This window comes from Muscardinus avellanarius, assembly GCF_963383645.1.
Source record: "Muscardinus avellanarius genome assembly, chromosome: 13".
NCBI lineage: Eukaryota > Metazoa > Chordata > Mammalia > Rodentia > Gliridae > Muscardinus > Muscardinus avellanarius.
In genome coordinates, this window is record NC_137799.1 from 11,676,599 (window position 1) to 11,702,846 (window position 26,248).

Here is a 26,248-nt window from a genome sequence, read left to right on the forward strand (position 1 = left end):
TGATTCTGATTCTCCTGTCTCGGCCTCCCAAGTACTAGGGTTATGGGGATATGCTACCATGCCCAGCCTTTTTTTATTATTATTATTTTGAAACAGGGTCTCATTAAGTTGCTGGGGCTCTAAGTTGATGAGGCTGGCCTCAAACCTCATGCAATCCTCATATGTCAGCCTCCCAAATACTGGGATTACAGGTGTGTGTCACCATACCTGGTTGCTTATTTCTTTTTATTTTTTAATTTTTTGGTGATACTGGGGGTGGAACCCAGGGGCTTTCTACCTCCGGGCTATACTCCCAGACCTTTTTTATATTTTATTTGGAAACAGGGTCTCACTAAGTTGCTGAGACCTCTCTAAGTAGCTGAGGCTGGCTTCGAACCCATGCGATCCTCCTGTCTCAGCCTCCCAAGCACGGGGATTACAAGCGTGGCCACCACGCCCAGCCTTGTTTATTTCTTTTTATGTTTGCACATTTTGTTTATCTGTCCTTCAGTTGATGGACATTTGGATTGTTTCCACTCTTTGGCCATTATGAATAATATTGCTGTGCAATTCACTTGCAAGTTGTTGTGAGCATATGTTTTCAGTTCTTTTAGGCATATATCTAAGAAGGTATTACATTTGGGGGCAACTATCAAATTGTTTTCTGGAGGACCAGTCTCATTTTACATTCCCATCAGCAGCATGTAAGAGTTCCAATTTCTCTACATTCCCTCCAACCCTTGTGACGTTCTGTCTTTCTGATTATAGCCCTCCTATAACTCCTAGTGCTTGCAAAGCCTTATCTCACCGTGGTTTTTATTTGCATCTTTTCATGTGCTCAATGGCCTTTAGAGGACGATGTTTGTTCTATTAGACGGTGGAGGGAACCGATTCAGAGAACTGAATTAATGGTAGAAATAGATCTGGGCATGGTGGTGCATACCTCTAATCTCAGTACTTGGGACGCTGAGACAGGAGGATAGCAGGTTCGAGGCCAGCCTCAGCAACTTAGCGAGACCCTCAACAACTTAGTGAGATCTGCTTTGAAATAAAAAAAACCCTGTTTATTAAGAATAAACCCTTTTCAATGCCGGGCGTGGTGACGCACGCTTGTAATCCCTGCGCTTGGGAGGCTGAGACAGGAGGATCGCACAGGTTCGAAGCCAGCCTCAGCTACTTAGTGAGGCTCTCAGCAACTTAGTGAGATTCTGTTTCCAAATAAAGTATAAAATAGGTCTGGGAGTATAGCTCAGAAGTAGCAAGCCTCTGGGTTCCACTCTTAGTGCCACTACCAAAAAAAAAAACCTTTTCGAAATAAAAAATAAAATGGGGTTGGGGGTGTAGCTCAGAGGTAGAATGTTCCTGGATTTAATCCCCAGTATCACAAGAAAGAAAACAGAAAAAAGAAATAAAGAAATGTGTTTGGTCTGAGGGGCAGTTTATTTTTCTGTTCCGGGCGTCAGTTTCTCCTCCTTGCCACTTGGGGCGATATATAACAAACATCTCCCGGTCTCTCTAGGAATCCGAGCTCTATGATCAATCACTCCTCCCGGAGGTTGCTCCGCCCCTTCAGCCCAGGTCGGCGGCGGTGCCGGAAGTGCTCGGCTCTTTTTTACTCGCCCCGCCCTCGGCCCGGAAATACTTTCTGGGGAAGATGGCGGCTGTGTCGGTGTATGAGCCACCGGTTGGAGGGTTCTCCTTCGATAACTGTCGCAGGTGCGGCCTTGCCCTGGTCCGGGGCGGGGCGGGAGTGGGAGTGCGGGGCCTGGGCGGCGCTGGGCCGCCGCCTGGTCCCGGGGGTGCGAGCGGAGGGAGGGGACGGGGCCGCGGCCCGTGTGACTCAGGGGAATCGGCCGGAGCATGGGTTTCTCCTGAGGCCGGGCTGCCGCGGCTCGCTGGTTCAGCGCTCCGGGACTCGATCCGTGTCCGTCTCCTTACGCGAGTCGCGGTCTCTTTTTGAGACTCTGCGCTGAAAACAGGCGATGGCATTGATGGTGGAGGATTCCGCGAACCGAGTTCTTCTCTGAGTTCCCTAGTAGGTGCCCTTTGTGCTAGTACGGCGCAAGTGGTCCTGCCCATCAACACTTTATTTTCTCACTTGCTTTCAGAAATGCCCTCTTGGAAGCCGACTTTGCAAAGAAGGGGTACAAGCTTCCAAAAGCCCGGAAAACTGGCACTACCATCGCTGGCGTGGTCTATAAGGTAAGCCCGGACAGGCTGAGAGCAGCAGTGACTGAGAGCCAGGCCACTTGGCCTCCTTACCGCTCAGTCGGGTCTGGAAGGGCAAATAGAGCGTACATCAAGAAAAGGTCTTTTGGAAGAGACTTCTGTCAGGAGGTTTTGTGCCCCTAACAGTTTATGCCTTTCCTCACGTTGCAATTGGACAGGAGAGTAATTTGCTTTTTCTTAAGTTATTTTAAGAAGCTGGATGTTGTAATGGGAACGCACAAAATTTGGGATCAGATAGTTCTGCTTAACCACTTAATGTGCTTATGCTGCTTCCAGCTTAAGGCAGCTCACTTTTCTCATAGCTGTATTTCTTCCATCTCAAATGGAGAAAATTCTTGCCTTGAACTGTTGTAAGGGTCAAAGAGATACTGGTTAATGTTATAGATGCAGACCAACACTTGTTTTTGTGGGTGTGGTACTGGGAATTGAACCCAGACGCATTCTTCCTTTGAGCTACACCCCCAGCCCAATTTTCTTATTTGGTAACAATATCTCACTAACTTGATGAGTCTCACTACTTGCTGAGGCTCTCCTGGAACCTAAGCTCCTCCTGTCTCAGCCTCCCAAGTACTGGGATTACAGCCAGGCATCATCACCACACCCGGCTAGACCGACACATTAAAAAAATTTTTTTGACGGAGGTGGCTTTTATTTTTATTTTTGTACTGGAGATGGAATCCAGGAGCCCTCTACCATTAGGTTACACCCTCAGCCCTCAAGTACTCAAGTACAAGCATGCACCATCAAGTCTGGCTAAAGGTGGATATTTTAACTGAAGTATTTCTGGGCTGAAACCTATATTTTCCCTAGTGTAGGTCTGTGATTTGTAAGGAATTTACTGAATCTCTGAGCCTCAGTAGAAAGTGGGAGTGGGAGTCTTATCACCCACTCAGGATTCAGTCAGTAGCGTTGACTAAGAAGCCTTTTATTGCTGTGAGTTATGGCACAAGCTTGTCATCCCAGTACTTGGGAGGTTGAGACAGGAGGATTGCAGGTTCAAAACCAGCTTCGGCAATTTAGCAAGGTTCTCAGCAACCTAGTGAGAGCTTGTTTCCAGATAAGAGATAAAATTTGGCTGGGGTTGCAGCTTGGAGGTAGAATGCTTCTGGGTTCAATCTCCAGTACCACACACACACACACACACACACACACACACACACACACAACCTTTTTGTTGATTCTGAAAGTAAAGAGCAGGCTTTTTTGTGGAGTTTTGACTGGGGTATGGGACTATGGGAGCAGGGTATAGCTGACATTGTTTTCCCTAAGGTGTAATAGAGAACTGTGGCTTATATATGTGCAATTGTGTGAAGCATTTTTATTATTGTTTTTAATAGGATGGCATAGTTCTTGGAGCAGATACGAGAGCAACTGAAGGGATGGTTGTTGCTGACAAGAACTGTTCAAAAATTCACTTCATATCTCCTAATATTTAGTAAGTATTAATTTGAATAGCTCTTACATTTTCAAGCCTGTCAGGGCTCAAATGGACTCACCGAAACTTGTTGTTCACCCTGTATTTTACGTCTTTAAAATGGTGTTTCTACCTATCTGTCACGTAAGCCACGTTCAAGTCTTCTCTGCTCAGTCTTCAGTTCAGATGACGGAAGCCAGTGCTGCCCTCTCCGCGCTTCTTGGATCCACTGCCTCCTCTCCGTTTCTGCCAAGACTTGTCTGGTTTCTTTTTTCCTCAGCTGGACAGTTGCAGTTGTCATTTGATTGGCTTCTCTGTTTCTGGTCCTTCTCTAGCCTATTCACTTTTTGCTCTGCCAGACTTTGTAGAGCACAGATCGCACTCTGTCCCTTTCCTTTTAAAGACTTTTATGGACACTTCCTATTTCTGTATTACCTTGAGGATAACGTCGAAGCTCTGTTCGTTAGTGGAGGCCATGCCCACTCACACAGCGCTTTCCTTTCAGCCTCTGCAGTTGTACTCGTACTGCCCCTCGTTTCCCCAGGGCCTGTTCCCGTCTTCCTCTCCAAGCTCTTTCGCCTTTGCTTACACCAGGCTCTCCGCTCAGACATGCCCTTTCTTCTTTTCTGGTTGGTAGAGTGTTCTTAGTCTCCCAAATCCAACTCTTAGGAAACCTTTCTTAAGATGAGAAGGAATTGCTCTCCAGGTTCCCATATCCTTTTGTATCTGTTACTATATGTATGGTATGGTGTATTATAACTTTTGTGTCTTTGTATCTCCTCCAGTCAGTTTTGAAATCAGCTCTTCTTTGTTCTCAGTGTTTCATGTAATGACTGGTATCTGGTAGATGTTGAGTTGCAAATACACACCTTGCTTTTTTTTTTTTTTGGTGATACTGGGGATGGAATCTAGGGGAATTCTACCTCCGAGCTACACCCCCAGCCCTATTTTTTATTCTCTATTTTGAAACAGGGTCTCATTGAGTTGCAAAGGGCCTCACTAAGTACCCGAGGCTGTCTGCGAACTGTTATCCTCCTGTCTCAGCCTCCCGAATGCTGGGATTACAAGTGTACGCTACCACGCCTAGCTCCACACCTTGCTTTTTGTGAAGTTTTTTTTTTGTGTGTGTGGCACTGGGGATTGAGCCCAGAGGCATTTTACCTCTGAGCTAAACACCCAGCCCTTTATTTCTTATTTGGAAACAGGGTCTCACTAAATTACAGAAGGCCTCACTAAGTTGTCGAGGCTGGCTTTGAACCTGTAATCCTTCTGTCTCAGCCTCCCAAGTACTAGGATTATAAGTGTGCGCCATCCACGTCCAGCCTCATCTTACTTTTTAGTACAATTGGATATATTTGTAGTATTAGTGAAACGTGCATTCTGTTAGGAACACAAGAAACTGATTCGAAATGTTCCATTGGGCCATAGAGAATATATTTGCATATAATTAGATGCTTCTCAATTTTATATTTACTTAAGATTGGTTAGGCTGAACAGTTATAGTGCAGATAAACTTAAAACCTCTCTGTGAGCCAGGCATGGTGGCACATGCCTGTAATTCCAGTATTTGGGAGGCTGAGACAGGTGAATCACAGGTTCTATACCAGCCTCAGTAATTTAGACCCTGTTTCAAAATAATTAGGGCTAGGAGTATAACTTAGAGGTAGAATGCCCCTGGGTTCAATCCCTGATATGGCAAAAAATAAAAAAGCAGCCAGGCATGGTAGCACACGCTTGTAATCCCCGCGCTTGGGAGGCTGAGACAGGAGGATCGCGCAGGTTCGAAGCCAGCCTCAGCTGGCTTAAGAGACCCTGTTTCCAAATAAAATATAAAATAGGTCCGGGAGTGTAGTTCGGAGGTAGAAGGGTTTCCAGGAACCCCAGTACGACCACCAAAAACAACAACAACAACAAAAAAAACAACAACAAAACCTCTTTCTGCATACCTAATTTCAGGGAAGTGACCCAGGAAGCTCTGCTGCCAATTGAGCTCCTTGATAACTGTCAGCTGACTTTCTCACCCCATCTTGCAGTTGCTGCGGTGCTGGCACAGCTGCAGACACGGATATGACCACCCAGCTCATTTCTTCCAACTTGGAGCTCCACTCCCTGTCCACTGGTCGCCTTCCCAGAGTTGTGACGGCCAATCGGATGCTGAAGCAGATGCTTTTCAGGTAAGGTTTCAGGACAGGGATTTTTTTTGTTGTTGTTGTTGTTTTGGTACTGGGGATGGCACCCAGGGATATTCTACCTCTGAGTTCCACCCCTGTCCTATTTTTTATTCTTTATTTTGAAACAGGGACTCACTGAGTTGTGGAGGGCCTCACTAAGTAGCTTAGGCTGTCCTCCAACCATGACCCTCCTATCTCAGCTTCCCAAGTACTGGGATTTCAAGCGGGTGCCGCCAAGCCTGCCCCAGAACAGGGGTTTTTCTAGCATTTTTTCACAGAGCTCAGATTTTCAGCCAAGGCCAGCCTGGGAGCTTAGGGAAGAAGCATGCACAAGCATGTTCTATCCCAGAAATCAGTTATTTAAAAGCCACTTTAATTTTGTAAGGTGTTTTAATAGTGTATTTGAATTTGTAGGGTCTGATTTTTTTTTTTCCTTGAGTAAATTGTTTATTGACCAGTTGAGTAATTTCCTGAAGCAGAAGGTTATTACTGGATAAGAGAAACATTTTGTTCATAGTAAGAAAGAGCTGGGAGAACTTTTTTTTTTTTGGTGGTACTGGGGTGGAACCCAGCGGCTTTTCTACTTCTGGGCTATACTCTCAGACCTATTTTATATTTTATTTGGAAACAGGGTCTCGCTAAGTTGCTGAGAGCATCACTTAAAGTAGCTGAGGCTGGCTTTGAACCTGTGCGATCCTCCTGTCTCAGCCTCTCAAGTGCGGGGATTCCAAGCGTGCACCACCACGTCCGACTGGGAGAACCTTTGAGTTTGTTTTGTGACCCCTCCACCCCCCTCTCCAACACTTAAATACAAATGATTGTTTTTCTCCCTCTTTTAGGGACAAAATAGCAATGCAGTAAAAAATGGTCCTTATAGTCTATGAGTGGGTATGATAATACTGACACAAACTGCCTTAGCTATTTGATGCTCTGTGCTAAAGTGCCTTACACATGGTCTCACCTTACCCTTTAACTCTGAGATACAGGCCATTACAGCTCCTGCTTATAAGTGAATAAATGGATGCTTAAAGCAGTGTGGTGGCTTGTCTGACCTGAATTTTACCCTCTGCTGGCTCCCACAGGCATTCATAGCAGTAGTTTTGTTTCTTTTCTTTAATTTACGAACTTAATAGTTACTTCATGTTGTATAGCTAAGACTTGTAGTATAGTTCCCACTTTACAGATGAGAAAAATCTAGACTCAGGCTTTATATGGGCAGAAAGCCTCTCTACCCAAATTCTTGCTGTGGCTGTGTTAAGCCTCTCATGTATACAACCATCATCCCAGTCCAGGAGAATTATTGCCACAGGTAACTCTCCCACCTATATTGTTGCATAAAACTTTTTTTTTTTTTTTTTTTGCGTGGTACTAGGGATGGAACTCAGGCATTCTGCCTCTGAGCTACACCCCCTGCCCTATTTTTTATTCTTTATTTTGAAACAGGGTCTCATAGAGTTGAGTTGCAGAGGGCCTTGCTAAGTAGCTGAGGCTCTTTGCAAGCCGTGATTCTCCTGTCTCAGCCTCCTGAATGCTGGGAATACAACCATGGGCCACCATGCCTGGCTGAGTAAAACTTTTTATTTATTTGTTTACTTTATTGAATTTTTGCGGGTCTGGGGATGGAACCCCGGGGCATTCGACCTCCAAGCTACACTCCCTGCCCTATTTTTTATTCTTTATTTTGAAACCGGGTCTCACTGAGTTGCAAAGGGCCTCACTAAGTAGCTGAGGCTGTCCGCGAACTGTGATCCTCCTGTCTCAGCCTCCCAAATGCTGAGATTACAAGCGTGTGGCACCATGCCCGGCTTGAGTAAAACTTTTTAAACCATACCTACTGGGAATTAATTCTGAGACATTTATGGATTTAAACTATTTATTTATTTAGGCACTAGGGATTGAACCCAGGGGCATTCTACCTCTGAGCTCCTCCTCCAGCCATATTTTTTATTTTTGAAACAGCTAAGTTGTGGCGGGCCTCACAGTTTGCTGAGGCTGGCTGGGAAGGAACTCAAGATCCTCCTGTCTCAGCCTCCCAAGTACTGGAATTACAAGTGTGGGCCACCCTGCCCAGCTATGGATTTTAATTTTAAATATAAGGCTCCCTCTGGTGGCTAATGTTGTATATTACATATGAAACAAAATTTAAGACTTTTATAATTGCCACAAATACTATATAGTATTAAAAAATTCCTTGCGATGTTCTTTAATGCATTTGGCAAAATAATTTATCAGACATGTCAGTTAACCTCTTTAAGAATGTTTTAGGAATTTTTATATATCTATTTACAGTATTATTTTTTAGCTTAATACACTTTGTAATAGTTAAATTTTATCAAATAGTTTTGAGAAGAACATTTAAAAATTTAAACCAGGATAGTATAGTTCTTTATCTCCTGTGACTTTTTTGGTGAGTTACCTGAAGTGAATCAGTGGCATAAGGAACAAGCCCTTGGCTTTAGCCTTGTGGTGCACGTACTGTCTGTGGCACTGCTAGTTGTGTGACTTTGGTGCATCACATCACCTTTCTTAGTCACAATTTCTTAATAAAGTGAAGATACTAGTTTCTGTTCTGACTTTTTATTTTTTGTGGTACTGAGGATTGAACTCAGGGGTGTTCTACTTCTTAGTTACATCCCCGGTCCTATTTTATTTTTGTTTTGATACTGGAGATTAAACCTAGAGGCATTCTATCTCCAAGCTACACCCCCAGCCCTATTTTATTTTTATTTATATTTTATTTTTATTTATTTATTTATTTATTTTTGCGGGCCTAGGGATGGAACCCAGGGGCATTTGACCTCCAGGCTACACCCCCTACCCTATTTTTTATTCTTTATTTTGAAACCGGGTCTCACTGAGTTGCAGAGGACCTCACTAAGTAGCTGAGGCTGTCCGCGAACTGTGATCCTCTGGTCTCAGCCTCCCAAATGCTGAGATTACAAGCGTGCGCCACCATGCCTGGCTTAGCCCTATTTTGTTTTTAATTTTAAAACAATCTCACTAAGTTGCTGAGGCTGGCCATAAACCTATGATCTTCCTGTCTCAGCCTCTCAGGTACTGGGATTACAGGTGTGCACCACCATGCCTGGATCTGCTTTTTATTTTGACACAGGGTTTCTCTAGGTTGCTGAGGTTGGCCTCAAGCCTGTGATCCTTGTGTCTTCACCTACCAAGTACTGGGATTTAGGTGTGGGCCACCGCACTCACTTGTCTCTGACTTTTAAGGAGAAGAGGAATAAAACAAGGCTGGCTGGGTGTGGTGGCCCACACTTGTAATCCCAACATTTGGGATGCTGAGACAGGAGGATCACAGTTTACAGACAGCGCCAGTTCCTTAATGAGGCCCTTTACAACTCAGTGAGACTGTGTCTCAAAGAATTAAAAAAAAACAAAAGCAGGGCTGAGCGGGGCGTGGTGGCGCACACTTGTAATCCCAGCATTTGGGAGGCTGAGATAGGAGGATAGCGGTTCACAGACAGCCTCAGCTACTTAAGGCCCTTTGCAACTCGGTGAGACCCTGTTTTCAAATAAGGAATAAAAAATAGGGCTGAGGGTGTAGCTAGGAGGTAGAATGCCCCTGTGTTCCATCCCCAGTACTGAAAAAAAAAAAAAAAAACCAACAAAACAATACAAGGCTGTGACAATGCCTAGCACAAGTCCTAGGAATCTTGGTGATGTATTTCTTCAGGATGTTCTTACTCTACCTGTACGCTTATAGTTATGCAGTAGCAAGAGCGGCGTGCCGTTGTGTGCTGTTTATAACTGTGCCAGCTCAGAATCAGGAGCTCTCTCCTCGAGCCTGTGGAGGAGTTCTGGAGACCTAGAACCTTTGACTGAGAAGAAACTTTTCTGTGTATACTTGTTCAGGGAAGGGGTCCAGAGTTTAAACCGTTTTTCAAAGGGCTCTGTGACCTGTGAATGTTGAAGACAACCATTGATACTATAATTTTTGGTGTTATCACAGTGTTTTATTTGTGGATATGCTATAAATTAATCATTTTAAGTATTAAAAATATTGCCTGTCAGGCATGATGGCGCATGCTTGTAATCCTGGCATTCAGAAGGCTGAGACAGGAGGATTACGTTTTACAGCCAGCCCTGGCTACCTAGTGAGGTCCTTTGCAACTCAATGAGACTCTTTCAAAATAAAGAATAAAAAAATAGGGCTGGGGGTGTAACTCGGAGGTAGGATGCCCTTGGGTTTCATCTTCAGTACTGCAAAAAAAAAAAAAAAAAAAAAAAAAAATTTTTGCTTCATTTTGAGATATTTAAGGGATTTTATGAATTCTTTGGAACATAGACTCTTTGGGTTTTTGTGCAATTAATCCCCTAGGCTATAGTGTAGAATAAATTTGTGGGTAAAAACAAAGTTTAGACACACTGAACATTTTGATACCTAGTCCAGAACTGTCTATATGAGACAGGTTGTACCAAGTTGTACTACCATTAGTAGTGCACCAGAAAATGTAGCATGGTAGCATGGTTTTAAGGACTGTGGAGTATTCTGCTGCATAACTGAATCATTTAGCCATTTCTCCCTTTGATGCGTCCAGTGTTTTACCATCATAAACAGTGCTGTGGTAAATGTCCTTGTGCAGTCATTGATGTTCAAGCTGGGAGTATAACTTGGGGGTAGAATGCCTCTGGGTTCAATCTCCAGTACGGAAAAAAAAAAAAAAGATCTAAAGGCTCACTTAAAGTCTTCATGCTTATCTGCCATAAGCAATTGTAATGACAAAAAAATTGAAATAAATTTAGGGGAATGAATCTATAGAAATGGCAAACCAAGCAGGTAAAGAGTCCAGAGGAACAGATATGTGCTCAGTTACACGGATGTGGTGTGGCAGATGTCTTCCTGTCAGTGTTCTGAGGAGGTCGAGCTCATCCTGTGGGTACTGGCAGTTTTATAAGCTGTCATGGAGTTATTATTCATGTCTCTGAATGATGAGCTACTTTTCCTTTTTACTCAGTATGAGTGTATCTCTATGATTACAATTTTGGATTTATTCAAAGGAAAAGGTGTTTGACCTGAGCCATTTTCCTGTGGAGGCTGTGAGGAGGTTGGTTATTAGAACAGCCGCGCAGCTTGAGCTTAGCTCCTCGTGTTTACTGGGAAGGCGGATTATCTCCTGATCAAAGGGTGAGAGGGCATTGTTGCTGATAATCTTTGGAGAAAGCCAGCTTGGCCATCAAGACACCAAGCAAGCATTTAATGTCTCTAGGCTGGTCCAGTTGTTTTTAAAGTAGAAATGCTAGTGCCCTCGTTTAAGGAGGCCAGAAGGCTGAGCTGAAGTGAGGTAAGTGGAGACCTCGCCATGATGAGTTCTTCATGGTGGCTGCTCCTAGATGTCTACCTAATGTTTGTTCCCTTCTCCATTTTGTCCCTATCAAAGCCATAATTTTTTTTTTTTTTTTTTTGGTGGTACTGGGGTTCCTGGAAGCCCTTCTACCTCCGGGCTACACTCCCAGACCTATTTTAACATTTTTATTTGGAAACAGGGTCTCCTAAGCCAGCGCGATCCTCCTGTCTCTGCCTCCCAACCGCGGGGATTACAAGCGTGCGCCACCACGCCTGGCGTCAAAGCCATAATTCTAATGGAAGAGTATAGCCGGGCGTGGAGTCACATGATTGTAATCCCCGCACTTGGGAGGCAGAGACAGGAGGATTGCACAGGTTCTAAGCCAGTCTCGCTGGCTTAAGAGACTATATTTCCAAATAAAAATATATAAAAAATAGATAGGTCTGGGAGTGTAGCCTGGAGGTAGAAGGGTTTCCAGGAACCCCAGTACCACAAATAAATAAATAAATAAATAAATAAATAAATAAATAAATAAATAAATGGAAGAGTATAAGAAAAGCTTTTTGAAGGTAGGCTTGGTGACATATGCTTGTAATCCCAGTACTTGGGAGGCTGAGACAGGAAGATTGAGACAGGAAGATCGCAGGTTCTCAAGGCCAGCCTCTTTACAAATAAAAGATAAAATCGGGCTGGGGGCGTAGCTTGGAGGTAGACTACCTCTGAGTTAAATTCTCAGTACCACAAAAAAGAAAGAAAAATAAAAGCTTTTGTTGTCTCTTTATATAGCTGTTAAGTTACAGTGATGCTCTATAGACCCATTTTTTCTCATTTGCTTATTCTGATCACCAGGTATCAAGGTTACATTGGTGCAGCCCTAGTTTTAGGGGGAGTAGATGTTACTGGACCGCATCTCTACAGCATCTATCCTCATGGATCAACTGATAAGTTGCCTTATGTCACCATGGGTGAGTGTAATGTTTCATTTCCCTTACTTACCCGGCTGGTCTCTGGAAGGGTTGGTCTGCTTCCTGTTAAAGGACACAGTGCAGTTCAGTGCTTTGATTCATTCAGTGAGTGTTCCTTGAGTGCCTGCTCTAGTTTATACTTGGGATATAGCAGTGAACAAAATGTAGATAAAAAGTTTCCTGCCTGTGAGGAGCTTTTTTAAAGAGAGTAAACAGTCAATAAATATATAAGAGATATAATATGTTTGAAAGTAATAAGTAGTAGAAATAAAAGTAATGGCAGGTGATATTATACAGAAGTTATATATTACCTTTTCGGGGAACCAAGTCAAGGGTATATGGGGATGTTCTGTATTATTTCTAATATCTCTATGTGAATTTACAAAGATCTGAAAATAAAAGGGTAAAAAGATCTGTACAGGGTGAGGACTTGGGCGTGGTGGGCAGGGGAAGGGGTGGCAGGCAGGTTGCTGAGTTAAATAGGAGGCCTGGGTAGGATTCACGGTAAGGTGGGATTTGAATGGGGGAGCCCTAAAGGCAGGTGGGAAGATAGTGGTGGCCTCACCTGAAGATGCCTGGTACATACAGAGACGTTTTTTCTCAAGTTGGAGTGACTGGGGTCCCTCCTTTACCACTCTGAGGAAGCATGGGTGTTTGCTTCCTCCCTGAACCTCAGTTCTCTCACCTGTGAAGTGCTGTTGACACCTGAGCGCAGTGTGCAGGCTTCTGCCCCGTGCCTGACCTGTGAGCAGTAGTACGCCTTTCCAGATCAGCCTTTTTTTTTTTGGTGGTGCTGGGGGTGGAACCCAGGAGCTTTCTACCTCCGGGCTATACTCCCAGACCTATTTTATATTTTATTTGGAAGCAGGGTCTCACTAAGTTGCTGAGAGCCTCACTCAGTAGCTGAGGCTGGCTTCGAACCTGTGCGATCCTCCTGTCTCAGCCTCCCAGGCGTGGGGATTATAAGCGTGCGCCACCACGCCTGGCCCAGATCAGCCTTTTGCATTTGTGCTTCAGCGCTGTCTGCTAAATGAGAGAATTTTTTTAAGTGATCCCCAATTTAAAAAAGAAATGATAAAATGATACTTAAAAGAATGTAGAATTTCAGATTTTAATATTTATGTTACATTTCTGAGTCAAATTGTACAGGTACAGAAATTTTTGAACAGTCAAACATAGCTGATGTTTTTCCAGCTGTTGTTTAATGCTTGTTTTCTGTCTTGGTATCTTGACTCTGGAGCTGGGAAGACTACAAGCCTGAATTGTTGGAAATAGCCAATTTGAGACTTTGTTATTCTGTTGTGTTATTTAGCCTCTTAGAAGGGTTCTGTAACAGATGTTCCCTGTTTGTTGGGGAGAATGATTTACCCCCAGATACCATCTGGATAGAACTTTGTAATTATTTTTAAATGAAGATGCAGCAATTTTAGAATTGCTCTGAATTGCTTCATTCAAATGTGCCTTTTATTTCCATTAAAGTATTTCTCCCTATCTAATACTTTAAGTGGTGGTAAAGGTTTACCTTTTCTATTAAGTTGCTTTATTACTTTTTTATTTGAAAAATTTCAGACTTAGAGAAATAGTGAACAGTGAACGTTTACTGTTTACCCAGATTCATCACTTCTTAACATTTTGCCACATTCACTCTGTCTCAGATACATATTATTTTCTTTTTTTTTTTCTTGTGCTACTGGGGGTGGAACCCAGGGGCTTTTCTACCTCCAGGCTATACTCACAGATCTATTTTTTATACTTTATTTGGAAACAGGGTCTCATCTCACTAAGTTGCTGAGAGCATCATTAAGTAGCTGAGGCTGGCTTTAAACCTGTGCGATCTTCCTGTCTCAGCCTCCCAAGCGCTGGGATTACAAGCGTGTGTCACCACGCCGGGCCATTATTTTCATTTTGTTTGCCTGGAGCCATTTGAGAGTAAATGGCAGATGCTGTAGCCCCCCACCATTCTTCCATCACCTTGATAAAATAATCAGTTTCAGGAAATTTAACATTGATACAAAATTTCTTTTTTTCAATGTACAGGGTTGGAACCTTGGGGCATTTTACCTCTCAGCTACACCCCCAGCCCTATATTTTAATTCTTTATTCTTGAAACAGGGTCTCACTGAGTTGCAAAGGGCATTACAAAGTAGCTGAGGTTGTCCGTGAACAGTGATCCTCCTGTCTCAGCCTCCCAAATTGCTGGGATTGGAGGCATGTGCCATCATGCCCGGCCAAAGTTTTATTTTTAAAGTGGGAAAATTGAATTAGTTTCTTTTGCTTTCCAACTGTAGTAATTTGTTTTTTGAGCATAGAGCTGAATTTGGAGGGTTTGGGATGTAGGTCATTGGTAAGGGTGCTTGTCTTACATGCATGAAACTGTGGGTTCAATCCCCAGAACCCAAAGGGGAAAAAAAAGATGAAGTTAGGGAAAGTTGTTTAAAGTGAGTAGCCTGGCAAATCCGAGTCTGCGGCGTCTCCTCCGCATCCCGCTGTGCTGTCCTGTCTGCAGCAGTCGTGCCTCTCCAAGTCTAGCCTAGGTCCAGGGCGAAGGGCCCGAGTTCTGAGTTTATGGAAGTCCTCTGTTTAGAAACACTTCCACTCCATACAGTTTGCTTTTGCTATCCTAAAAGACCAGATTAAGAAGAACAAAACATCAATAACATCAATTTACAAGAGTAAATTGTTACTGTGAGATTTTGTGTCTATCTGTTCACTCTATTATCAGTGTAAACGCACTGAAGCAGGCAGTGCAGAGATGAATGCTGGGGTCTTTGCCCTCGACATAATCATAGTGTAACTGCAGAAAAATGTAGTTGCCAAGTAGGACAGGAGGTACAGAGGCCAGTGGGGCCCTGAGAGAAAGGGTCACTTCTGGTTTTTTTTTTTTTTTTTTTTTTTTTTTTTGCGGTACCGGAGATAGAACCCCAGGGGCATTATACCTCCGAACTACACCCCCAGCCCTATTTTTTAGTCTTTATTTTGAGGGTCTCACTGAGTTGCAAAGGGCCTCACTAAGTAGCTGAGGCTGTCCATGCACTGTGATCCTCCAGTCTCTGCCTCCTGAATGCTGGGATTACAAGTGTGCCCCACCAGGCCTGGCTTGTTCTGTGTTTTTGGTACCGTGGATTGAACTCGGGGGTGTCCTCTCTCTGAGTCCCACCCAAGTCTTTTTTATTTTTTATTGTGAGACAGAGTTTAGCTAAGTTGCTCTGAGGGTCTCGATAAATTGCTGAGGTTGGTCTCGAACCTGCGATCTTACTGTCTCAGCTCCCAGTACTGGATTATAGGTGTGTGCCTCTGCACCTGGCTAAGAAAGGATCACCTAAGCTGGGGGAACTCAGGAAGACCTTCATTTCACTTAAGCTGAGTCTGAAACAGAGAGTGAAGCCAAGTGTGGTGGCGCATCCTAGTACTTGGGAGGCTGAGCTAGGAGGATTGCAGGCTTGTGGCCATCCTCATCAACTTTGCAAGGCCCTCAGCAACTTATATCCTATTTCAAAATAAAAAATAAGGCTGGGGTTTAGCCTAGAGGTAGAATGCCCCTAGGTTTAATCTCCGGTACCACCACCAAAAAAAAAAAAAAAAAAAAAAAGATTCCTTGCCCTGTTAGCCTGTAGGTTTGAGGGCAGATAGGTGTTAAACAGAGATTAATACATGTAATCCGAAAGAATGCACTGTGGTTGGTATCTGAGAGGGGAAGAACAGCAATGAGAAAGAAAACTAGGAAAGCATTGTGGATGGTGGGCGTTTGGGAAGTCCTTCCTGAGAAAGTGACATTACATTTTCTAAAGAAAGTTGCTTATGAACATGACAAAACACTTAAGAGGAACAAATGACTATATGAAAAATAAGTTCGTTTCTTACTCCTCCTCCTAAGTCACCAATGTTAGGGGTCATTTGTGGTTTTTCCTAGAAAATTTTTTTTTGTAGTACTGGGGGTGGAACCCAGGGGCTTTTCTCCCTCCGGGCTATGCTCCCAGACCTATTTTCTGTTTTATTTGGAAACAGGGTGTCACTAAGTTGCTGAGAGCCTCACTAAGTAGCTGAGGCTGGCTTCGAACCTGTGCGATCCTCCTGTCTCAGCCTCCCAAGCGCGGGGATTATAAGTGTGCGCCACCACGCCTGGCTCTCCCAGAAAATATTTTATGACACATCTTCACATATTTTTCTTTAAGATTTATCTGCTTAGCCTGGTGTGGTGGTGCACACTTGTAATCCCAATATTTGGGAGACTGAGACAGGAGGATTGCAGTTCGAAGCCAACCTCAGCTACTTAGTGAGGCTCTCTGCAACTCAGTGAGACCCTGTTTCAAAACAAAGAATAAAAATTAGGGCTGGAGGTGTTGCTTGGAAGTAGAATGCCCCTGGGTTCCATCCCCAGTACTGGGGGGGGGGGGGAATTTACCTTCTTAAATACCATTTGTCCTTTTTAAAGCCCTGGGCATGTGATATACATAGTGTTCCTCCCTAACTCCTAATTTTCTTTGAGGAGGTTTTGCACCAGCCTGTGAAAGGTACGCGTCTGGCCTGTAGTACAGGACAGAGAAGTGCTCATCTGGCTGCGCTGTTATTTACTGGCCTGTTCCCCTAGTGGTGGGTATTTTGTTTTTCAGAACTTGGCAGTAAATGCACCGTCATCTATTTGTATAAATACATACTTAATTTAAATAAATCTTTAGTAGTGAAATTTCTGGACTAGGATGTGTTGGTGTCTCGGTCAGAATTCTGTTATAAGCAGTAGAATCACTGGGTGGCTTAGGAAGAAGAGAGATTAAAAAAAATAATAGCATGTGGTTCACAACAAAGCTGGGTGGCGAAAGCTGCGTGCAGCGCCAAGCGCGCTGTCAGTCATGCCTCCGCATGGGGAGTGCGCCAGGCAGGCGGCACAGGAGCCTCGGCGCACATGGCAGGTGTGGCGGGTGCCGGCCCAGGATGCCTCTGTGCTCTCACCCCAGAGCTCCTCACAGGAGGCTGGCACTTCTGATTGGTGAAGCTCAGCCTCCCACTCAGGGCAGGTTGGAGCTCCTCAGACACTGGAAGGAGGTACAGCTGCTGGGCAGCCCCCAAAAGTGACAGATGGCAAGTCCACAGTGCATTTTACCTTTCCAGAGCTATTGCCAAGTTGCCCTCCAAAAAGATGGCACCAGTTTCCTCTCCCACCAAGAGAACACGGAGTGCCTTTCTCGTGCCACCTTACTAACACTGGGTATTTTTGTGTCTGATAAATGAAAAAACAGCTAAAAGTAACCTTGAAGCTGCGACCTGACTGATGAGTAGGAATAGCTGCCTGCCCTTTGCCGAGAGGACTCCTGAGCCCCCAGTGGTCTGTGTGGTCAAGGACAGGAAGGCCAGGGTTTGCTGGAGGCTCCCAGGAGGCAGAGCAGCAGCTGGGTTGGGGAAGGGTCCATGGAGGGCGCAGCAGGAGCAAGGATGGTGAGGTGTGGCGACCAACAGATCTGGTGAGGCTGGGAAGCAAGGCTTTCTGGGTCCAGAAGCTGCAGGCAGAGCTGCTTGGACTTTGTCCTGGAGGTTCCCAGTAGTGTTTGTGAGCCAGGCAACCATAGGATTCGATTTGCTTGTTAGGGAGAGCAGCGCGCAGCCTAGGAGCGTTGGTACGAGGGAGGCTGGGGGCAGGGAGGGAGGGAGAGTACATCCTGGCCAGAGATGGCTAAGGTTTAGACTTGTCTGTGGAGGCAGGAGGGATGGCCCCTGTCCTTACCCAGAGCGCTTAGAAACAAACCAGCTAGGCCTGTTCCTGGTCTAGCTCCATTCTCTGCTGTCTTGGCAGTGCTGGCTCTTGGCCGCGGTGTGTAGTGACTCCTTTACCAGGGCCACCTCCCTTTCCAGTTCCCTAAACAACTTCCCCTCCTCTGCACCTGCACTTGCACCCTCAGCCCTGTGGCAACAGCCCCTAGGTCTCCCCCAGGAGACTTTGACACCCACTGCCGCCTTGCTGCCTATCAGACACCTTTGGCACCAGGGTGTCCTCCAAAGTCTAGCCTGAAGCTGTTACCTCCTGGCTGTGCAGGTGGTGTAGCCAGTCTGGATTCCAGCCCTAGCCAAAGCCTCCTTTCCCCAGGTCCTTCCTGCCCTGTCAGCACCTGACCATCTCCTAGAGTGGAGTCTCTCTTCCTCCCAGAGCTGCCGGAGTCTGTCCAGCAACCCGTGGACATTTGATGGTGAAATAATTTTCTAATCCTCTGACTTGTTTGAGCCAAGGAATGTCTGAAACTTAGCGCTAGGCACCTTTTCTGTTCATCGTTCGGGTGCTGAGAGTTCACAGTGCCCCTGGAGTGGGTTTAGATTCTATTTCTTTCATGTGGCCCCAGATTAGCTGTAAGAGATTAGCACAAAGCCTTGTTTGACAGGTCCTCTTTTGGTTGTTGCTGAAGCTTGGTATTTTTTAAATTTAAAGCATGTTTATGCAGCATCTCGGTGCCAAAGAGTCTGTTGGGTGCTGTCACATTATTTTCAGTTAATTTTCCACAGAAGGGATTCTGTTATTGCTATTTTATTGATTAGAAACATGAGCTTAGAGAAGTTTAGCTAATATCATGAGTCTCTAAGTGGCACAGCTGGGATTTGAACCTTGTCTCCACCCCAGGCAAGCCCTAGTACAGCATGGCCGCTGTGGTTTTTACCATCTCATAGATGAGATTTTAAGAAGTATTAAGCCTTGCTTCGGAATCTTAAAAACATGTATCCAAATCCCCAGAGGGCATTTGTTTTTTCATATTTCCTATTGCTCTGTGTGTAGATTTTCTATTTGCGCATGTTAAGAACAGTATTTACTGTAATAGCAGTTTTAAGAATTACCCACAATTCTGTGACCCTAAGACAGCATCATTTTTATCTTTTCTTTCTGACCACATCCACTGTGAGGAAGACCTCTCTACTGAGAATGTAAACACCGTTCTATGCTGCCTTGGGCTTTGTCTCGTGGCTCTTGGTTTCTTTTAGCCATCGTTCCCTGTGACCGTAGCTGTGCAGCTGGCTGGCTTCCTAATCTGACTTCGATTTTTGTTGTTTTGTCTTTTCTCTTTTTCTTCCTCTTTTCCCTTTTTTTCTCCCTCCTTTGCTTTTGAGGGGAGCTGGTCTTAGAAAACTCCAGAATTGCCAAAGATGGATAGATTTTGTTTCAATTTATTACTTATTTTGAGTGAGCAACAAACGTAGCCCCAAACAACAGATAAAGCAGCGGCCCCTCAGTGAAATGCTCTTGTGGGGTATGAATATGCACGGTGGGAGTGAGGCCTTCTGGAAGCTTGGCGCAAGTGAGAATTGAGGATTTCATCTGAATTCTCATGTTTTGGTTAAATTCTGCGTTTTTTTTATTATGAGAAATGCAAGCAAAACTTTGTAATTAGCTTTGTTTAAGCGATTAGACAGAGTAAGAGCTGGAAGCTACCCCTAAACAAGGGGTCTAGGTTTTGTCTCCTCATGGCCTGCATTGGCGACCAGTGACTCTGAAGTTCCTCTTCCTTTCGACCCCTTGCAGCTGTCTTGCTCATCTTTAACCTGCCGGCGTAGCCTGGTTCGCATTGAGCTGGGTCCAGGGGGTCCTCCCTGAGGACTGTCCTTCTGAGGGCTTCCCAGGGAGACAATTGCAGCAGGCCCACTGTGGCCTGGCCTTGCGGACCCCACAGTGGCCAGAGACGGTAAGCAACATGTGTCCAGCGGCAGTCCGAGCAGCTGTTGTGAGCTGCTGGGCTGATGTAATCTTTGCAGCTGTGTGCGGTGACTGCCTTGCCTTCCTGAGACTGAGGCTCCCAGAGGGTTCTTGCCCAGGTCACACAGCAACGTAGTACACAGGTTAGAGTGGAACCCTAAGTTTCATATACTTACTTCTATTTTAGAAAAGCCTGCTGGTGTCCGATTAGTGTGATTGCTGAAAGCCGGGTAAGATTCGTGGACTTTTCTTCATTAAGAAAGGGAGAAGGTTTTAGTCGCATTTCTTTTAATAGACAAAATGTGGGCTCTTTAAATTCTCAGATTAATTAGCTTATTCTTTGAACTTGGCAGCTTTTCTTTATTAGGCAAAGTGAAGTAGTGTCAGAAGAAGCCTGGGGACCATCTTTTGCTATTAGTTTGGCAGTGTTCCTTGTAGCAGCATTGGCAAGGTATATAAAATTTTTATTTTTGCCTGCTTATCCACACAGAGAATTAACATGAATACAATTTCAAGCATGACATTCCTGAAAATGAGGCCCTTGGACAATTTAGGAATACTAACTTAAGGAATAAACATTGGTATGCACCATTAGGGAAGACTTGGGGTCATTGCCAGGGCCATCCAGGTAAAATTCTGTCTCCGGATAAATTGGATATACAATTTCCTAATTACTGGAATGCACCAACCAAGTCCCAGCTTGCAGGGCCCGTGAGCACTTAAAAAGATGCAGGACAGAAGAGGAAACATACCAGATGTCTCACTGCTTTGCCAGAAAAATCCTAGAATTAAGTTAAAACACTGATAGCAAGTCCAGACTTGTCTTTTTCTCTGTATTTTTACTCTAAAGTACAACCTGTGTGTACACATTTTGAAGTCTCCACAAGACTTGATTTTGAAAGTTATCCTGTGTTGGATCAAATTAGTACACTGAGATGGCAAGTGTTTCTCATTTTTCACTTCTTAAATCAGGTGCGAATTTAGCAGCAGCTGTATCTCACTCGTGGGCCTTCCTAAACGCTTTCTTAGTGACTTGTGCATGGACTTCAGAGCTGGTGTTGCTGGAAATGCTCATTCCTGCATCAGGGAGGTTGTGTGAACCGCGGCACAGGAGGCCCCAGAGCACGTTTTCCCTGGGCTCCTGGACGGTGCCTGTGCTGCCAGCAGCTGAGCCAGAAGCTTTACCCAGGTAGCCATGACTGCTCACAGTGGACGTTTCTGTAACTATCTGAGGTGAGGTGTAATTTGAACACTTCCCTGGAAAGCCTGGTTTTAGTCCCAGCTCTGTGTCGCCAGAGTCCAGTCACTTCCTCTTGGAGCCAATTTTTTCTCCCTCCCTCTCCCTCCCTCCCCCCTCCCCCTCCCCCCTCCTCTGTGGTACTAGGGCTTGAACTCTGGGTCATTCTACCTCTGAGCTACACTCCTAGCCCTATTTGATTTTTTTAGTTTGAAATAGGGTCTAAATTGCTGAAGGCCTTGCTGAGTTGCTGAGGTTAGCTGCAAACCTGTGATTTTCCTTTCTCAGCCTCCTAAGTACTGGGATTTCATACATGGACCACCATGACCAGATAGATCCATTGTTTCTAAAGCAAAGCTAGTGTTGTTTTGTTGGGGTGGTGGGTTTTTGGTGAAGGTAGCTTGTGAAGGTCACAGGTTAGGGCACTGAGGTGTTAAATTGTGTGTGAACACACTCTAGAAATCACAGTGCACTTTTACACGTGTGTGTTGCTCCTGACATCACTCTTTGAGATTGTAGTAGTGAAAAGAGCTGGTCTTTGGAGTCAGTCTGAGTTCAGATCTTAAATCCAAAATTCAGCCGGGTGTGGTGGCGCACGCTTGTAATCCACGTGCTTGGGAGGCAGAGACAGGAGGATTGTGCAGGTTTGAAGCCAGCCGCGCGCGCTGGCTTAGGAGACCCTGTTTCCAAATAAAAATGTAAAAATAGGTCTGGGAGTGTAGCCCGGAGGTAGAAGGGCTTCCAGGAACCCCAGTACCACCAAAAAAAAAAATAAAAAATAAAAATAAATAAATAGATCCAAAATTCATTTTAGCTGTCTTGACTATGTGCCTCAATTTCTTCTGTAATATGGTGGCTAGAAGCCCGGTGTGGTAATGCACACCTGTAATCCTGGTACTTGGAAGGCTGAGAGAGGAGGATGGCAGGCTTGAAATCAGTCTTAGCAACTTAGCAAGACCCTGTTTCAAAAAAAAAAAAAAAAATAGAATTGGGCTTATAGCCCAGAGGTAGGATGCCTCTGGGTTCCACCCCCCAGTACCACCAAAAAAATAAATTAAAATAAAAAGATTGTGGCTAGAGGAAATGCCCGTGGGAGAGATATGAGGATGTACTGGGGTATCACGTGAAAAAATATCTGTCATGTAGCATGCAGTAAATGTTTGGCATGTGCTATTTTAATGAATTTAGTGCCAGCACATTCTCTGTGTGTAGTCCTAAGTACTAAGAATTCCCTGGTGCTTCCATAGGTTTTGATGAACATAAATAAGGTGCATTTTAGAAGATTTAAAATGTTCAGTACATGGATATTTTATACACACACACACACACACACACACACACATTTTTAAGGTACTAGGGATGGAACCCAGGGGCATTCTACCTCCCAGTTACACTCCCAGCCCTATTTTTTATTATTTACTTTGAAACAAAGTCTCACTGAATTGCCTAGGGCCTCACTAAGTAGCTGAGGCTGTCTGTGAACCAAGATCCTCCTGTCTCAGCCTCTCAAATGCTGGGATTATAAGCGTGCACCACCATGCCTGGCTACTACATGGATTTTATATCTTAAAATGTATGCTGCTGTGGAATGCCAGGAAAACAACTGGGAACCAAAAGCCCATGAAAGTTGAATTGTGCACCTTACTTCCTGGTTGCTGCACAGGTGGTACCAAGCCAATAGATGGTGCCGTAATATTTGAAATGAGAACGATTTACTTCTAAAATTCATCGTATTGTTACAGGGAAAGCAGGACAGTCAACCTTGGCCAGTTTTAAAATCTATTCTAATTAGAATGGACTTTGTATTTGGTTCTGTGTTTAAAAAAATAAAACATCTCTTGTAAGTGAAATTATGAAGGGGGCTAGGGTATATCTTAGTGGTAGAGCTCTTGCTTCGTATGTGTGATGCCCTGGGTTTGACCCCACACACACACGCTGCAAAATAAAAATCCTGATAAATTAACGTGTAGGCTATTAACTTCTTTTTGCCTGCTCTGACATTGTACCATGAAGCCTTTTCTGATTTGAGACAGTCCTTAGTCTTATCTACAACCAAATAAAAGAGCCCTTGCCAAGGAACACTTTTCAGAGCAAGCAGCTCTTTGCTTTAAAGCCCACTTCAGAGAAGTGAGGATAACTAATTCTTCTTTACCTGCTCTTGTCTCAGAATTGGCTCTGAATTGACCCTGCTGAATGCTCTCATTACCTAGTGCAGCCAATCTTTTACTCCCTTATTGGTCAAACTAAGTGGAAAGTCACTTGGTACCTTGGAAGACTTCTCACTGGGTTCCTGGGATGAGCGCTTTGGCACCACCCATCTGGTTTCTGATAGGTCGTCTACTTGGAGTAGGCTCCTTCACCTCTCTGAACTTAGTTTTTTCCCCATCTTTGAAAAGGAAATTATGCCATCTAGTCTACAGATAAAGTAAATGGAAAGATATATGTACCCGCCTCCCCCCTTTCAGTAAGTGGGATTTCTTGTTTGCACACAAGCTATAGTATGGGCAGGTTACATCATAATAATGATAAAACTAGGTGTGTTTTATAATTGTGAAAAATCTATGGGCCTTTTTGTTCCTGAGGGTCCTGGGGGATTCGAAAACTTGGAAAAGACCTCCAAAGTAGACTAATCTCAGTTTGGGAAGTTATTTCAAAAAGTGGGCCCAGAGTAAAGAATTCCTGAGAGTGCTGCCTCCTGGTGCCCTGCGCCCCTGCTGCAGGGAGGTGCGGGTCCACCCGTGCCAGGGCACTGGTGCTGAGTGGGCCTCTTGCCCCATTGGAGACTGAGGACGGCACGTTGGTGGAGATTTTCATTCTCTTTTAGCTCATAAGCATAGGTGAGATGACACCTGTTTTAAGGGAGCAGCTTTTTCTCTACATCGTGTGGCACTTTAGTAAAATGCATTAGTAGAATAATACCTTTCACATTTTAGGCCTGGATGCCCTTGATTGTTAGTCTTTTCTTAGGATTACATGTTTATAATCTGTCAGGTCCATGAGCTGTTACAGTTGCAGTTATACAAAAAAAAAAAAAAAAATCCCTGTTTCCTTCAGGTAGTGTTTTAAATTATTTACTTAGAGCAAAATTTAACTCTTTTGACTACATTATGTTACGTTTAGAAAAGGAACTGCATTTTTTGAGATCAGTTTTTGAGGGGAGAATGTTGAATGAGTTAAGAATTTTTTGTATGCTTATTAAATGCAATAAAATTTTAAAAAATCATTGGGAATAAAAGGTAGACTCTGACATTGAAGTACATTTGCTGATGAAAAGGAAGCGTTCTTCCCCTCACGAGGGCTTAAATGTAATACTCAGTGCTTACTCAGGAGTGAAAACATCAAATTAAACTGTTTATGCTGACAGAGGACAAATCTGGATTCCAGCAAGCGATGCAAGATTGTCTGATTGCTTGGCTTGCCGTGCGCCGGCTCTTGGCCAGGCTTCTAATGAAATGCATGCATACAATTAAACCTGCGGGTCTGGGCTCCCTTTCAGCAAGCGGGAGAGGCGTTCCACTGCTCTCTAGTGGCTGCACATGGTCCCTCGGCACCAGCCTTGTTTTATATTCATAAATCAGCTCTTCGTACGCTGGCATTGCTGGCCCCCAGAGCAAGCACCAGCACCAGGAGATGAGGCCTTGTAGCAGGGGCAGAGTGAAAAATGACCCCCATCCTGGGTCTGTGGAAAGCACCAAATTTTCCCCTGGAAGAGGGGCCAGTTGCCTAACAATGAGCGAGTGTGAGTAAGCGCTCTGTCAGGGAGCCCTGACACTGATGGATGAGAGAGTTCCACGGGTGACTCCTTTATCGCCGCATACATCTTCCGCCTTGGCAGGCCACGGTGGCAAACAGGTCCTTGGGTGCTTAAGGCGGACCGCTCCTTAACAGAAGGAGCAGCTTTTTTTCTGTGACGATTTGGTTAAATTGATTTGGGGGAAAGCACTGGGAATCCATTTCCTGCTGCCTCTAGAAACTTCATGACTTTGAAAGAAGAAATTTTGAAGACCTCTGTTCCCATTAAAGCTGCCAGCTGGGGACTTGTTGAGAATGAGTGTGTAAAATCACTGCTGGAGGAAGGGAAGCTTGTTTTAGTCATTTCAATAACTAGCCTTTACTGAACTTGTACTCTGTCCCTGGCTTTCCGCGGTGCCTGTGCCATCTCATCCAGTCCGGCAGCCGCCCTGAGGAAGATGCGCAATGTCGCCGTCCCTTTGTCTGGGAAGGATACCAGAAGGCGCTGCATGGCTGTGGGGGCAGGCCCTGCGTCACCTGGCGCTTGAAGGGATGCTGCCTCCGGATGCAGGTGGCAGTCTTGTGGTGATTGGAGAGATGCGCCCCGGAGAACAGCGGGGAGCGCCAGCGCTGTGCCTCCCTGTGCAGCCCTGCATTCAGAGGCTGCCCCACCCGGCTCGTATGGCTCTCTGGACCTTGGGGCCTAGGTGTAAATCTTGGCTTTGCTTCTTCTTATCAACCGTATTGCCCTGGGCAAATGATTTGAAACTAGCAGAACCTTTGTTTCCCTGTCTGTTAAATGGGAAATATTCCAACACCCGAGTTAGGGTCCAGGATCTAGTGGACCCTCAGTATTTTTCTTTTTTCCAGTCAGGGTTTGTGTGCATAGATCTTACTAGAAAAAACAAATTTCTTCTTCCTAGTTTTTTCTTGGTGTGTGTGTGTGTGTGTGTGTGTGTGTGTGTGTCCTACTAGGGATTGAACCCACAGGCTTTCTACCTGTGAGCTACACCCCTATTTTTATTCTTATTTTAAAACATGGGTGTCTAGGTTGATGAGAGTCTCACAACTTGCTGAGGCTGTCCTTGAACCTACGATCCTTCTGTCTCAGCCTCCCAAGTACTGGGCTTACAAGTATGTGCCATAGCGCCAGGCTTAAAAATGATTTAAAAAAAAAAACTCCACTAACCAGGCCATATTACTTCAAGTATTTTTAAACATGTAGAACAAGTAAAAACAGTATTTAGATTTTGAAATTTTCATAATGTAGTTCAGAGTTGGGTTTTTTTTTTCTTTCTTTCTTTCAGAAAAAGTACCCTATTGATCAGTAGGTTGAGCACCTGCTGCTCCGTAATCTAAGTTGAGGGCCAGGTGACTGCACAAGTGAACACGTCCACACCTTGGCCTCCTGTGACAGGCTGTAGCAAGACTGCAGGCACAGTGAAATAGTCCACACAACCTGCAGACTGTGAGACACATCTATGAAACAGATGAACTTCTTTGTGTGGGACCTGGGTCTCATCACTGAGATATCTATTGTATATATGCAAATATT

The 26,248-nt window shown here is 44.6% G+C and overlaps 1 protein-coding gene across 1 annotated transcript in view; it reads left to right on the forward strand.

The window, feature by feature from the left end:
• Positions 1-1,607: 1,607 nt before the first annotated feature.
• The window catches only part of PSMB7 (proteasome 20S subunit beta 7), a 62,120-nt gene continuing 37,479 nt past the window's right edge, over positions 1,608-26,248 (forward strand). The window contains exons 1-5 of the mRNA XM_080709550.1: positions 1,608-1,695; positions 2,088-2,181; positions 3,546-3,643; positions 5,656-5,796; positions 11,943-12,058. Coding sequence (XP_080565676.1) covers positions 1,634-1,695; positions 2,088-2,181; positions 3,546-3,643; positions 5,656-5,796; positions 11,943-12,058 — 511 coding nt within the window. The 5' untranslated portion in view covers positions 1,608-1,633. The remainder of the gene's footprint in view (positions 1,696-2,087; positions 2,182-3,545; positions 3,644-5,655; positions 5,797-11,942; positions 12,059-26,248) is intronic.